The 14,541-nt window shown below is 41.6% G+C and overlaps 1 protein-coding gene across 1 annotated transcript; it reads right to left on the bottom strand.

Annotated features, from left to right (window-relative positions):
* Positions 1 to 249: 249 nt before the first annotated feature.
* CTSL (cathepsin L) lies at positions 250 to 5,119 on the bottom strand. The gene is made up of 8 exons (XM_021531139.3): positions 5,056 to 5,119; positions 4,717 to 4,852; positions 4,286 to 4,408; positions 4,042 to 4,197; positions 3,639 to 3,863; positions 1,917 to 2,085; positions 1,469 to 1,586; positions 250 to 664 (listed from the first exon to the last, which is right to left on the bottom strand). The coding sequence occupies exons 2-8, from the start codon at positions 4,840 to 4,842 to the stop codon at positions 565 to 567; spliced, it is 1,017 nt and encodes a 338-aa protein (XP_021386814.1). The 5' UTR covers positions 4,843 to 4,852; positions 5,056 to 5,119; the 3' UTR covers positions 250 to 564.
* Between the last annotated feature and the right edge of the window lie 9,422 nt (positions 5,120 to 14,541).

The following is a 14,541-nucleotide window of genomic DNA, read 5'->3' as shown; positions in this document are numbered from 1 at the left end:
GACAGGACTGAAGATCTTTGTTATGAGACACCAGGAACCGGAGATATTTTTCCACTTCCCATTTCAAATAAATCTGTATCATAAACTCTACACTCCTTTTTGTAACAACTACTAGCCATTCCCAGATTGGGCTGCATTTTAGTGACCAATAGAGGGAGAGGTACACACATACAGACTCCACCTAAGAGTATGATTTAGGATGCCTATTTAGCAAAAGTCCCAAGTAGAAAAGAAGACCAAAATGCCAAATCTTATTTATGTAGTGGAATTTAAGTATTTATTGAAAAAGTAAACCTTTGGGCACATTTCAATTCAACAAAAATAAAAGGAAAAATACAAAGAATCTATTGGATTAAGAAGTTAAAAGCTAGCAATATTACAAGCTGTTTACATACCAACATTTACATTAATTTAAATAAGTGGCATGTCACCAACATGTAAAATATACTTCAAGAGTTTTAAAAATCAAGTTGAGTTTTGAAAGACACAAAGCTACCACATGCGAACATGGGTTTGGTCATTCAGTTTAAATCCCCTCTTGTACTGAAATGTTCAGTCTTCAAATTATACTAGTGGATAACTAGCAGCTGTTGCTATTCCACAGTGGTTCTTCCTGTCCTTGGCCATGTAGATATATCCTTTGTCACCCCACTTCTCACCCCAGCTGAAAACAAAAGTAAATGGCTTGTTGATATATTCAGAAGTTACTTATTTACTGCCCCCCTCCCCCCAGGTGTTTAAAAATGAAAACTGCTGCCTTCCACACTTGTGGAGAAAATCCAAGATAGCTGCAGCCAAAAACTTAAAGTGTTTCCCAGAAAGTAAAAGCATCCCAGGAGGTATCCCGAGTTCACAGAACTGGAGAATGCAGTCATTCTCTCACGAGGTAGTCACATTGATGTGCAAACCTTGAATACAGGTGCCTAAAGCTCAGACACTGCTCCCAGGCAATTTAATGGAAGTCAAAGGCTGCAAACAGCATTTGAGGGTGGTGCCCCAGTAATGCTGAGAACATGAGACTAGCTCATGTGATGTGCCCTTCAGCACTAATTTATTTTCCCCCTCCAACCTAGGGGATAATGCCATCTTTAAAGTTCAAGTATTATCCTATTTCACAGAAGTGAGCAGCACTCTGCTTCCAAAAAAAATCCATTACACCCCCACAAGCAGGTTTCCTCCTGCTCCCCTCTGCTCCACTATTTTATTATCTACTGGGTTCACAGGCTATTTCAGCACTGAGCTCCCTTAAATTAACTGAACATGCAGAACAAGACAGCTGCTTTGGGTTTACTTTATGAGCCTGCCAGCAGCATGAGTTGGATTTTACCTTTTGTCATACCATACAATCTGAAAATAATCTCCAGATTTCCCACATACAGATTTTAATGACTGCTGTCTCTCTACCTCTCCCTTTACAAATGACAAAACGCCCTTCTATTCTGCCCCAGATACATAACACAGACCTTACCTGTTCTTAACAATCCAGTATTTCTTCCCATCTACATCTTCCCCCTCAAAGCCATAACCTACAACCAGAACACCATGGTCCAAGTCTTCACTACTGCAGTCTGGTTCATAGTAGATACCTGCAAAGTATTCACTCATGAGCAAAATCATTTGTACAAAACCCTTATCCCTCACAAGGAGCTTTTTGTATTTCAACTCCAATGTCGCATAGCTTCTTGAAAGTTAAGAGAAAGGAATCTCAAGTGAATTTTATCATGGCAAAAACAGAGGGACAAGTAGACACATATACAAGAGAAATACATGTGGGAAAAAACCTGACCTAGAATTAAAATTACTTCTGAATTTTCATACCTGTTTTTTTTTTTTCATCTATTTAACTGCAGGGTAATGAATACTGAGTAATTAAAAAACCCCAGTTATGTGAATAAATGTAATTAACAAATCCCCACCTGACTGATAGAACTGAAATGAAGAATGGCCTGCATCAATAGCAACAGACACTGGACCCACAGCTGCAACTGCTTTCATGAGAGCTCTTTCGTGTCCTTGAGGGATGTCAACAAAGCCAGTGTCATTAGCAGCATTGTATTCTGCCTTGTAGCGACAGTCTTCATCATCCTAAGTAGAGAAAGCTGTAGTTATTACACCAGTTTCCATTTAACACACAGTGAGCACAGAAATAGCATACATTGTGTGACTTTGATGCTTTGGGAGCAAAGGACTGAAGAGGATCCAATTTCATAAGCATCACTTTGCAAGGGTAACAGGGAGTACAGAAGAACTGCTTCTGAGCTTCTCAGAAGTACAGAAAAAGTAAATGACAGCAGGGCCCAAAAAGAGTCCATCAACTTTACTAGAGGTGGAAACGGCCATGACATTCTGAAACTCTGCCCTCTTTAGTTGGCAGGACAAACAGGAAGGAAAGACGCCCAGAATGCATTAATGGGCAATGGAAGAGAGCCAAGTATTCATTAATCACAAAGCAATCCAGAAACTGCTCATTGAACAAGCACTTAAAATCCACAATTTTAACATGTCACAGTTTGAAAAGCTACACAGAATGATTTGAAAGCTATGCATTTGTATTACATGACCTTACATGCAACATTTGGGGGTGGTATTTGTGGTATTTCTAGTAGGGTGTTTTTTTCTTGGGCGAGTTTTTTTGTTTTCTTTTGATTTTTACAATGAAGCCTGAACTGCTGATGTCATGTACATTTACAGCAGGAGAGAGGTGAGGCCTAGTTTGGAAGTCAGGTCACGTGAAACTGATGCAAACAAGCACATCCTTCCCTTACCTGCATTATAGGTTAGTATCAAAATTGTTTCCCCAACTAAATGAACACAGACTACAGCTCAGCTGCTTACTTTTTGTACTCAGCAACTTAAGACACTGCCTATAATCAAGTATGATCACTACAACAGCCAAGATTAGGAAGGAGTTGAGACTACAGGGACACAGGTGAACAGGAGCTCGGATCCAATGCTGTTCACACAACAAATGGCATGGTTATTGCCCAGACAACACAAAACAACAGAAAAGATCCTCTATAGTGAGCAGAACTCTTAAAAGGTGAAAACCACAAACTATGGGCTCCCAAGTGATACCACAATTGACTACTGCTCTTTCATCTTCTTGTATCTGTTTAACATTTGATAGATCATTAGAGGGATTATAAAAGCCTGTCCATTATCTCAATTTATGCACACTTAGTCCAGAAACAGAACTCAAGGCATTAACAACAACTGTTGTTAAAAGTCCAATTGACACTAGCCACAAGAATTAGGTGGTCTATACGTAGCAACTCTGTAACAGGTCACTTATGAATTGCTGTTCTACCACAAAGTAGCACTGTTGACAAGGGCTGGGTTCTTGATTTGGTGTGGCAAACAAGATAAGGCATGATAGAAGGGCAACAAGGAGGGGGAGGAGAGTATTTGCTCCAGTTTTTCTAACTAGTCTGCCAAGATTTTGACCTCAAAGACCAGTGCAGTATGTGATTCCTTCCAGGGCTAGCAGTCATGCTAGTGCTCTTAGCAAAGATGCAACAGGAATTACAGATGCACTGATCTCTACAGACATTTTCCTTTCCAGGTATGAGTTTCCCAACACAATTTTGTCCACACAAAAGACATGACACTTGCAACACAAATTCAGCTATTCCACTTACCTTTGCAGTGTATGGGTAGGATTCCTCCGAATCAATGCCCCCATTATCCTGTACATATTGGAAAGCCTGGTCCATGAGACCACCATTACAACCTTGATTCCCCTCAGGGCGAGAGCAGTCCACCAGATTCTGTTCACTCAGTGAAACAAGTCTGCCAGTTTTTCTGAAGTGCTGCCCTTCAAGAGCTCCTGTTGTGCTGAAAGCCCAGCAAGAGCCACATTGACCCTGAAGTATAAAGCAAAAAGTTACAAACCCAGACAGTTACAAAATAGTGCTTAGTTTAATAAGCTTGTACTAGGCACAATCAAATAGGTACGGTGTTTTTTCCTCTATGAAAGTGGATGTAGCATTCAGGGAACTGGATTTGTAACTGGTTAGAAATTTACCATTCACCAGTCAGTACCTGGTCTTTAACTGGTGTTACATATCCCTTCTCTCGCCAGTCTACTGATCGTGGTGCTTCCAGAAAGTTGGGCTCAAGAAACTGGGATCCTCTGTATTTTCTTTCTGACTTCTTGTGTACATAACCATTCATCAGCTGTCTGAACTCCTCAGTTGTCTGAAAAACAAACCAATACATGCAGTCACTATCTACTACTATATTACACACCATTACGTAGATTTGTGCATTACATGTCTCTACACACCATGTCGCCAAACTGATTCATTCCCAACTTGTAGCTGTGTTTCCCCAGTGCATGATCCAGATTATGGATTTCAATCATTTTCAGATTCTTCTCCCATACCACTCTCCTCCAGCCTTCCTCTCTCTAAGGGGACAAAAAAAACCCAGCGTATTATTTCAAGGAGGCATTTCAAATCAACTTTGCCTGCACAACAACAAGCTTTCTAAGGCTCATTATAGTCAGGCAGATGGACACTACTGGAATGGGAAGCATGAACGCTGTTAAGAGGTGGTCTTTTTGCCGCCCTCATAAGAAAAACAACGAGTATAGAGGAGCTGAGTCAATACAGAAACGCAGGAAAGGAAGCTGGGAAGAGAAGGATTATGCTTCCCAAGCCCTGCCCATAGCCGGCGTTGTAACAAAGCAGACATGACTCAGCTGGCGGGGCTCACCTCATGATAGTCCTTCTTGTGCCACGACTTCCACAGCTGCCAGTGGCCGTCCAGCTCGGGGTCCAGCCTCGGCGCGCCCAGAGCGACGCTCAGGCAGAGGCACAGCGTGGTCAGGCACGGGTTCATGCTGGCCGATCTGCCAAGGAACAGCGGTCAGGAGCCGGGGCCAGCGATCGGGCCGCGCTGCTGCGAACCAGCCCGGGCGGCTGCAGACCCGCCCGCAGCCTCCCGGGAAAGCGCTGGAATGGCGGCTCCTTCCCGGAGGAGCCGCCCCGCCGCAGGGCGAGCAGGCGGCGGGCCCGGCCCCTCCGCGCACCCCGCCTCGCAGCCCGCGCTCACCACGCTCCGGGTCCGCGCCGCGCTCCGGCCGCACCGCCCGGCCGCCGCCGCCTCCCGCGCTCTCAGCCCGGCCGCCGCCGCCTCCCGCGCTCTTATCCCGGCCGCGCCGCCTCCCGCGCTCTTATCCCGGCCGCCGCCGCCTCCCGCGCTCTTAGCCCGGCCGCGCCGCCTCCCGCGCTCTTATCCCGGCCGCGCCGCCTCCCGCGCTCTTATCCCGGCCGCGCCGCCTCCCGCGCTCTTATCCCGGCCGCGCCGCGCCGCGCCCGCGGGGGCCGGCCCGGGGCGGAGCGCGGCGGCCGGCCCGCAGCGCCTCCCTGCGCGCCTGCCTAGCCGGGGCCGCTGGCTTGGGCGATGTTTGCCCGGGTATTTCCTCCGAGCGCTGGCGGCCGCAGAGAGTGGCAGCCCGCTGGTGGAACTTAACCTGGCCGGACGAAGGGAAAACTAAGTGTGCAGGCAAAGAGACACGAACGGCGGGTGTTGGCAGCCCCAGCGCCGTCCGTTGCTTTATTTTTTTTTTTTTTTAAATTTTTTTTTTTTGTTCTGTTTCTGGGCCCAAGTTCATTAAAACATATTTCCAGGAGTGGCTAGTGTTTGTGTGCATAATACCTACTGCAAAACACTGACATCAAGTGTTGCATAGATGAGACTAGTGGGATGGACTTGGTTTTCAAGTAAGCAGTAGTAGACAAACTTTGATTTTTAACAGGGAACTCGTCTACAGTAGTAGAATAACTGCAAGTGAGGTTCACCCTTAAGCACTTGTAGAGGCAGCATTGCTGATGGCTTTAGCTTATAAACTTTATAACATATAGTTAGTGTAAAAATCGGGGTTTGCAGGCTGTTACACAACAGTGAAAAGGAAGAAATCATATGATAATACTTCTCATTTTTTTGATGTCTTAAGACGCACAGTGTATTGCTAAAACAAGCAATACATGTTTCTTTACCCAGATAATCTCAGGAGCATTCTTTGGAAATTTGACAGACACAAATACATACAGATATACTGGAGGGGTTGTCTTGTCTTTTTAAAGTACTTGTGCAAGTCCTCTGTGCATCCTCAGCATAAAACTTTTCACTTCATAATCAATTCACATTTAAATACCTCAGGAGAGTTAGATATAACATCATCTAGTTCAATTAACTTATAATAAGGGATTTTTTTTTTCTTGGGTTTTGGGTTTTTTTGAGATGTGTGACATTTGAAAATATTTTACTTAACAGCTTTTTGCTGATATTTTTGTGCAATCAGATTTCTCAGTCCTGTTTAAGTTAGCCTTGTTTATGCAATTGTATCTAGTATTGACTAAGCATTGAAAGACTACAAGTAAATTATCAATGAACTGTGGACAAGAAGTTTATTTTTAAAGGACAAGATGTTTAGCTGGCATGACAGGAGGTAATGTCTAAATTACAGAAGGTCTTGCACCATAAGTCACATGTCTGCTGTTCCGTAATGTGCCCTGAGATGCATGAAGACAAACTGATGCTTTTCTAGATGATACAAGGTCTTGTCTCGTTGGGGAAGTTACCATGCAGAACATGATGCCACTGTGCTGTTCTCTCCTCCTGAACACTCTTGGTGCATGTACACACTCAGGCACACACACACACAGAGTGAAATACTATTTTAACATGAAGATAAATTCACCCTACAGTTTATTTAACAACTGTACATAGGGAAATCTTAGCTGAGAATTTGTTGAAATCCTTGAAGGAGACAGGAATAATTTCACCTTCTGCATGTTGACTTAGGCTTTACTGAGTCATAAGTGTTATACGGATATATCAATTCCCTAGATATTTTGCTAAGGACATTTGAGAGCCAAGGTGGAATAATGTAAGCATATGCAAGGGGAATTGGCACAGCAACAGCCATGGTCAGAATTTAGTCATCACAACAGTGGCCATTTAGAAACTGTGACAGGAGGCTGAACTAGGACCACCTCCAATTCCTGGATGCACATTTCCTCTCTGAGAATTTTATTATAACGCATCAGCATGAACACAGAAAGTCATGTTGCCGCAGCTGTTCATTATTTCAGGCAAGGTAAAACCACCATGTTACACAGCTACTAAGCGTCCCTCTGTTACTGTCCCTGCTGCTCCTGCCTGCACACCACAATGTGTTCACAAGCCACACTGTAAGCCCAGTGTGGTGATGGTCTGCTGTAGTGAACAGACGGTCAGTGGCAGAAGTTACAGGTAGTAACTGGGCAGATACTGATAGAAATAATTTTCCATCTAATTGTGCAGCCTTGTGGCAGTACACAGCAGTCACACCAGCTGTAGCAGCCTTTGCTCTATTGTAAACATCTCTGTGGGGACTAAGCAATGCACTCCTTCTACATTAGCAGAGACAAGGAATGAAATCAAGAGCGCCTTCAGTTCCTCTGCTTAAAAGCTCAGTTGAAGCCATCCAGTCCAGAGGAGATGTAGCTAGCCATGCTAATCACAGCAGTCAGCGTGTCTGCAATAATCCAAAGAGCAAGACTTGGAAGGAAGACACTTTAAGTCTCTCAATTTCAGGGGATAACTTTCCAAATTGTTTTTCTTAAACCCCAGCTTTTGAGGAACTCTACAGGAAGTCTGCAAAACTCCAGGTATTTTGCCAAAGGCATACCACTCTTCTAAGATGCAGGAACAACAGCTTTTAATAACTAGTCACGTCACCATTGCAACAGCCAAATATTTCTTTGCAACAGCCAAAAAGTTTGCCAACTCCACTGCAGCTATCAGGCCCTACAAGTTACCAGTTAACAGAGTCCATACATTTCTAAATAGTGCCAAGAATTTGCATAGCAGTGTGTTGCCCAGGAAGCTGAAGGAGTCAATTCAGCATTGAATCTCCAGGGACAGATCTCATCAACATGAGATGTGCTGCTGCAGTTACAAAGTGTGGTCGGTACTGCACAAGTTGCTGCATCACATGTGTGCAGGACAGTGCTCTTCTCTCCCCCTTTGGAACCAATCTACTTATTTGAATCCAGGACTTTTGAAACATTTTTGGTACTTTTAAATCCTTGCCCTTCTCCTCATACAAATACAAAGAGGAAGGGACCAATCTGCATCTGGCAGAAGAGGACCCAACAATCAGAAAAGTTAAGCTCCTTTGTCATGGCAATTGACTTGCCAAGTTACAGGAGGCTGGCAGTATGTGAAACCATCTGAGCAATGTAAAGAGAATAAGCTATGTCACACTCAACTGTGACAAGACTGTGTGAACAAGTAGCTCCTCTAGGCCAGCAATCTCAAGATAACTTATGAGCCATGATCTTTACTGAAGTAAAACCAAGTGGCTTGTTTGTATGCCATTTTATCTGAATAGCAAAGGTAGGACATTTATTTTATTTAGTCAAAGTGCTGAAGATCTCAATTACTATTGAGAGAAAATTCAGGATTTTTGTTCCTGAAAAAAAATATTGAACTGGCTTACTTAAAAAGCTATGCACATGAACATGTTTGTTTATACAAACTTTAAAGTCCTCTAGCTTACAATTTAGTTTCTCTCATTTCACTATACTACACTATGGCTTAAGAGTAGATTTCTACAGGAGCATGGTCTCAGTCAAGATGTATTTCAGTGTTCTATGGCCTAAAATGCAAATTGCTGTATTTCATAGCAAGCTTTTACTGATCAGCTTCCATTAGATGCCACCAAAACAAAACAAAATAAAACAAAACAAACAACAAAAAAATAGAACCAAAAATTCATATGTACTTCTCTTTAGCCAAAAATTTATCCAGTTTAGAAAATCACAGTTGCATTGCAGACAACCTGTGCTGATTTTACGTGCCAGAGTCTGATTTGTGTGTAAGAAATGCCAGTCATATTTGTCTTTAGGAAAATGAAACTTTAAAAAATACAGGCAAACTTCTTTTCTAAAAAATAATCACGATTTTCTTCTACGTTATAGTAAATGTTCTTCTTGCAGGAAAATAGCATTGTAAATTTCCAAAATCAGAGCGACTGCTTCAGAAAGTTGGGAGGATGTGAGAAAACAATTGCAGTAGGGATATCCCTGTGCTGCTTGCTTTAATAATTATTAGTAGTAGTACACTTAGAAAAGTTTTAGGAACTGCAGATATTTTTTATCTAAATTGATTTGAGCATGCCTGGGGAAAAGGCTACTAAATAAACATGAGTAATTCCTCTTCTTCCCTGCAGTTCCATAAAATAACCAACTTTCTCCCCCAGCCTAGTCATTCCTCATCACAGATCTGAGGTGGCTCCTGAGTTTATAATGTCCCTCTGTGATTAATAACGTTTGTTCATAAATATCCTCTTAAGAATATTTGTTTTGGATTCTCCCTAGTAAAATATAAGATTCAAACTACTTCAGCTGGAGCATAGGTTATGCTCCAGCTGAAGTAGTTTGAATCTTACTTCAGCTGGAGCATAACCTGAGGTTAGTTGCATCATTATTAGGTTAGAAAAGGAAGCAGCATTTGCTTCAAGGGAACGCAGATAGAGTTCTGTGAGTGTTCCAAAGACCTGGGAGATGGCTGAGGAACAGTGACACAATCCTGCTGAACTTCTTTGTTTTCAGTGGTCTTGTGATCTACCAGAATCACCATTTCCTCACCCAAGTGCTAGATAAGAAACCACATTCCAGCTTCTCTGCTGGCTCACAAGGCACAGACAACTTCGTTTGCATCTCAATGTCTCACCTAGTCTCCGGAGTTGGGAAATGATGCAAGGGATTGCTTGCCTTGCAAGAAAGACCGGGTGGGGGTCCTCCTTTACTTCAGGGTTAGTGTTTCTCATAAGCAATATTCTGTTTCTGTGAGATTTTTTTATGAAGGTATTTTTTTGTATGTGTGGGGAAAAAAAAGAGTTATTTTGTCCTCCTTTTTTCTTTTACCTTATTTTTTAAATAGAGGTTAAATACTGAGTTTGAAGTCAGCTGTAAATCTTTGACATTGTTTACCTCACATGCATTACTCAATGTGTCTTCCTGATTTCTGGCAGGTAGTAATTTCTGTGTTTTGAGAGATTTGAAAGCTAACTGGGGGAAATAGTGGGAGTATGCAGGGGAAGTATTGTCATGAATTGTTGATACAGAACTTTACAAATATAGAATAATTTTCACATTGTATTGATGTTTGTCTAAAATTTAAAGGTGTTTTAACTCCTTATACTAAGAAGAATACTTTTTTTAAATCCTCAAAAGTATTTACCATTTCCTGACTTTCCTAATTTTAAATTTTATTCTAACAAGTTGGAAGTTGTAAATCCAGTCAGGATTGCAAGATTCCTCTGACCAAGATAAATTTCTTAGAACCCATCAGTACTCTACAGATCACAGTGAAAACATTTTAACAGATTTCAAAGAAGGTGTGGGTAGGATTTCACATACTATTTTTTTAATATTTGAAATCACATTTTGTTTTGGTTTAATGATCCAACATTTCTATTTTGAGACGGAAACAGTAATAAAGTTCAGAGAAGTATAAATCTTTCAGTGTTTGATCATGATGTTTGTGCTTCTGCAAGCCATTGTAAACAGTTACATAGCATGAAAGACAAATCTGTCTCTTGGAGCTGTTGTGTCTAAAGTACAAGCTGACATGCTGGAAAGCATTTCCCATGATAAGGTTAGACACTGTGAGTGAGGTGAGGAATTATTTTTAAACTTAAACAGTTAAAGGCTGGGCTTCATTAACAGATCATGTGAGAGAAGCCTAAACAAAAGCTGCTTGCAGAAGAGGAGAGAGACAATTGAAACAATACGGTTCTAAAGTTTGTTTTCCTGAAAATCAGGTAAGACCAAAATGACTGCATGTGCTTTTGGAGTAAGAGAAGTGGTGACTCACACCTGCTGTTATTCCTGCTTTACAAACAGAAAGACTGAGGAAAGAAGAAGTAGTAATGTGCAGCTGTGGCAACTGAAATCAAATGCAGGACTATGAACAAATCACTACAGGGTCTTCAATACCATGATTAGCCATGGCAAATAATAATGGATCACATCTCTTCTATTTCTGCCAGACAAGATAAATGTCATGGTTACCTAGTTTGGGGAATATGAACATACATGTGATATAAATGACCTTGACAGTCTCTGAGATTCAGTTGCAGCATTGTCAGCCCATTTATCCTCAGGATGCTGGCAATTGCTGCCAAAGTTACATTATATTTTCAAATATTTTAATAACTGGTTAATCACTGTGGCAGACACACTACACCAGGTCTTTTGTAGAACTTTTATGGCTACCAAGGACAGTATTGATTTTAATCTTTGCACTATCAGTAGAGCAGAATTTCTTTTGATCTTGCCTTTGATCAACCTTAGCCCATGAGGCATCCTAAATGTATGCCACAAGCTGCAGGACAGCACAGCAGAAGGCAAATGACTTCTGCACTAGCTGTTCATTTGCCACTGAAAGTAAGTGTGTGCAAGAGGACATTCATCTGGATATGAGGTGAAGCTGATTTAGTTAGTGGTCAGCATGAAACAAGATATTTTAGGAAACCGTTTCACATCACAGCAGTGTCTTGATGGTTCCATGACAAGGCCATACATAGTGTAGCAGCTGCAGAACTGAGGGTCGAATATTGCTTCTCAAACTTGTCTCATGAGCAGCTATATATAAGCTTATGCAATTTCCTCTTGCTCCATATGGAAACACCCACAGGGGTTTTACTAGACCTTTCCCTTGGGCTTGCAGAAGAGCACAGTGAGTGACTGACAGAGTATTCATAGAATCACTTGTCATGCTTGTCACCAGAGTCTTCCTCTGCCCTTGTAGCAGGCTATCTTGTGGTAATGCGTGCACTACCAGAAAAGTGGGCTGACCTGAAGTGGTCATGATGGTGCTTAGGGAGAAAAGGTCCAAAATTCTGAGGGGGAAATGGGCCAAAATTCTGAGGGGGGGAAAGACCCAAAACTCAAGAAAAAAGCCTATGGAATGGCTTCCTCCAAGCTGAAATCTCTTGTCAGCTGTGCTGAACTGTGGCCCAGCTGCCTAATATTGGGCCTGCTCAAGCCAAACCTCACTATTTACATTACAGTGTACTCTATCTGCAGATTCCTCCCTCCCTGAGCTCTATTGCTCAAGGTCAGACTTTGATATTAGCAAGGTAAGCTGTTTTACACACTGGCCTGCAAACAACTCATCACAGACCATATCCATGATCTAATGCAAAAACTCTGGCCTTTGCCCATGGCTGGAAAGGTGGTGATGAAACTCCTTTGTTAGAGTGACCCGATGCTGTGTACCTGGGTTGCCTTCTGCTCTCCAGCCACTGATAGTGGTCCCAAGCTCTCCCATTAGCATGAAGGGCAGACACTTGAGCACACACTGCAATCCAAACAGAGTGCCGTTTCCTCTCCCCCAGCTGACTTTTTTTTAAGGACTTTATTTTTGTCTAAACAATTAACTACTCAAAACAGAGTCTGTACTTAAGGATTTTGTCAGTCTGCTCCAGCTACTATGTCTGTTAACAAAGGCTTTCCTTGGTGCAGGTTTCAGTGCAAATTTTCAGAGGCTCTCAGTCCTGGCACTTGGATCTGGAACTAGGTACATTAACAAGCTGCCTGAAAAAGGTTAATCCCCAAATACTATGATGAAGACAGACATAGAGAAAGGAAGGGAGAAAGAAAGTGAAGAAATATACAAAAGAATCAACATACTAGCAGTCTAGAGTTGACCTAAACCACCCTTCATTTGTGACCATTTGACTATATGTACAGTGGCAAATATTAATGTAAATATTAAAAAAAAAAATTATTACTTTTTTTTTTCCCTAGCAAATAAGCTTGAATTTTGTACTTTTTTTTCAGGCAGTACTACTACATTAGCACAGCTGGGCATCCACTATAAATAGTCTTACATTGTAACAAGGCAAGGACATCCAAGCATGGCTACATACTGGCACAGCTGTCTTCTTGGGTTTCATGAAAACAAAAAAAACATAACTCAAATATGAAATCATACCAATTATTTCATCTGTTGTTCAATAGATTGAGTTTGTATTGTCCTAAACCATTTGTGCATTGTAAATTAAAATTCCTAGAAAGAAGCATCAGTTATTAATGGGAAAATATACATCAGTGATGTTCTGTATTTAGTGTACTATAATGATTTAAATTAAAATGCTCCATCATAATATTACTAAAAAAGTCCTCCCTTGAAGCAGTATTTAAAACTAAAACAACAGTACTTTCTAATAAAGTACTGGATTAGACTTGGTTGAGTTGTCTAGTAAGCTTTCTAATATGATATAGAAAGCTGTTTTCCCTTCTTTACTTCTCACTGAAAGAAAAGCCAAGCAGAAGCGGCAAAATCCAGCTGGGACAAGCCTATACTTCTTCCTTTATCTGGCCACATTTAAGAACTGTTGCCCAGTATGCAAGTCTTCAATTGCTTTTTTTGTCTGAAGGGGACTGGAGACATTAAATCAAAGACTCATCAAAAAAAGTCCTTCAGAAGTAGTTTAGAAAATTCTGACTCAGACAACTGTCTGGCTTTTCATGTTAGCTTTCAAAGCAGAATCAATACAAACATATTTTTAAATGATACCAGGATGTCTAGTGGATATGTCTGCATGTTTTAACTCTGGCTGTAACATGCCCCTTTCACCTGGACTCAAGGCAAATTTTGTGCCTGTCTGATGATCCTGTACTAACCCAGTGCCACTGAGGTTGTTTGCTCCTCCTGCAGTAACCTCAGTAAGGTAGAAGTCCATCTCCTCAGCCCTGAGCCCCTCTGCCGCCAGTGGTTTTTCTCTTAATCTTCTCTCAGATGACTAAGGCTGTGTGCTGACGGCGTCTCCTCATGCAGAGTGAAAATGAAGACAGACAAAGGACAGAATTGCTAGAAGTTATTGATAGTTAGCTTAAGCAGAATATGTAGGATTTTTTAATGTTTCCCCTGACTTTTCCACACATCAAATCAGTTCATAGACCTTTATAGTGTTCTTTTATGCCTCAAAATCTTCAAAATAGAAATAGCAAAATTAAGCTCTTCCTCCCCCTTGTCCCCAAGCTTTATCACCAAGACCATTCACTCTGTCAAAGTTGATTTCATTAAGTGTTAGCCTTGCCTTATCACTATCCTTTGAGAAAAGCAGAGGTCAGCAGCCACCCTAGATATTGTGTAAATGCATATTGTGTGTTTTTGGGTAGATCTTAACTGAAGATAATCAAAATAAAAAGGAGATGGCAAAAGATACCACTGAAGTGGTATCACTACTGAAGGCAATGTTTTGCATTGACTAACACCTTTCTCTTCCACAAACATTAACTAAAAATGCTTTGTTAACCAAGACCTGTGAGGGAGGGGATCAAGCCTGAAAATAAGTCAGGGGTAGTGTCTCTATAAAACCTCCACACAGTTGTCGGGACTTGTTTCTACGTTTTCTACATACATTTTTCTACATTCTACATACTTTCCTAGCTAGAACCTGGTTGCAGAAACAAATGTTCTGGGCTGACAAACAGCATATGTGTTGCTGCAGCACCGCCCAAACTTTAGATGAAG

This window comes from Lonchura striata, chromosome Z, assembly GCF_050655825.1.
Source record: "Lonchura striata isolate lonStrDom1 chromosome Z, ASM5065582v1, whole genome shotgun sequence".
Lineage (NCBI taxonomy): Eukaryota > Metazoa > Chordata > Aves > Passeriformes > Estrildidae > Lonchura > Lonchura striata.
The sequence above is the reverse complement of the archived record's forward strand: the minus strand, read 5'-3'. Positions and strand labels throughout refer to the sequence as shown.

Bases quoted from the DNA above. Each gene is read 5' to 3' on its own strand.
- CTSL (XM_021531139.3), bottom strand. From the start codon at position 4,842: ATGAACCCGTGCCTGACCACGCTGTGCCTCTGCCTGAGCGTCGCTCTG. The intron at 4,409-4,716 runs GTGAGCCCCGCC...TTGTCCCCTTAG, and splicing joins ACAAGAAGGACTATCATGAG to AGAGAGGAAGGCTGGAGGAG. The intron at 4,198-4,285 runs GTGTGTAGAGAC...TTTGTTTTTCAG, and splicing joins TGAATCAGTTTGGCGACATG to ACAACTGAGGAGTTCAGACA.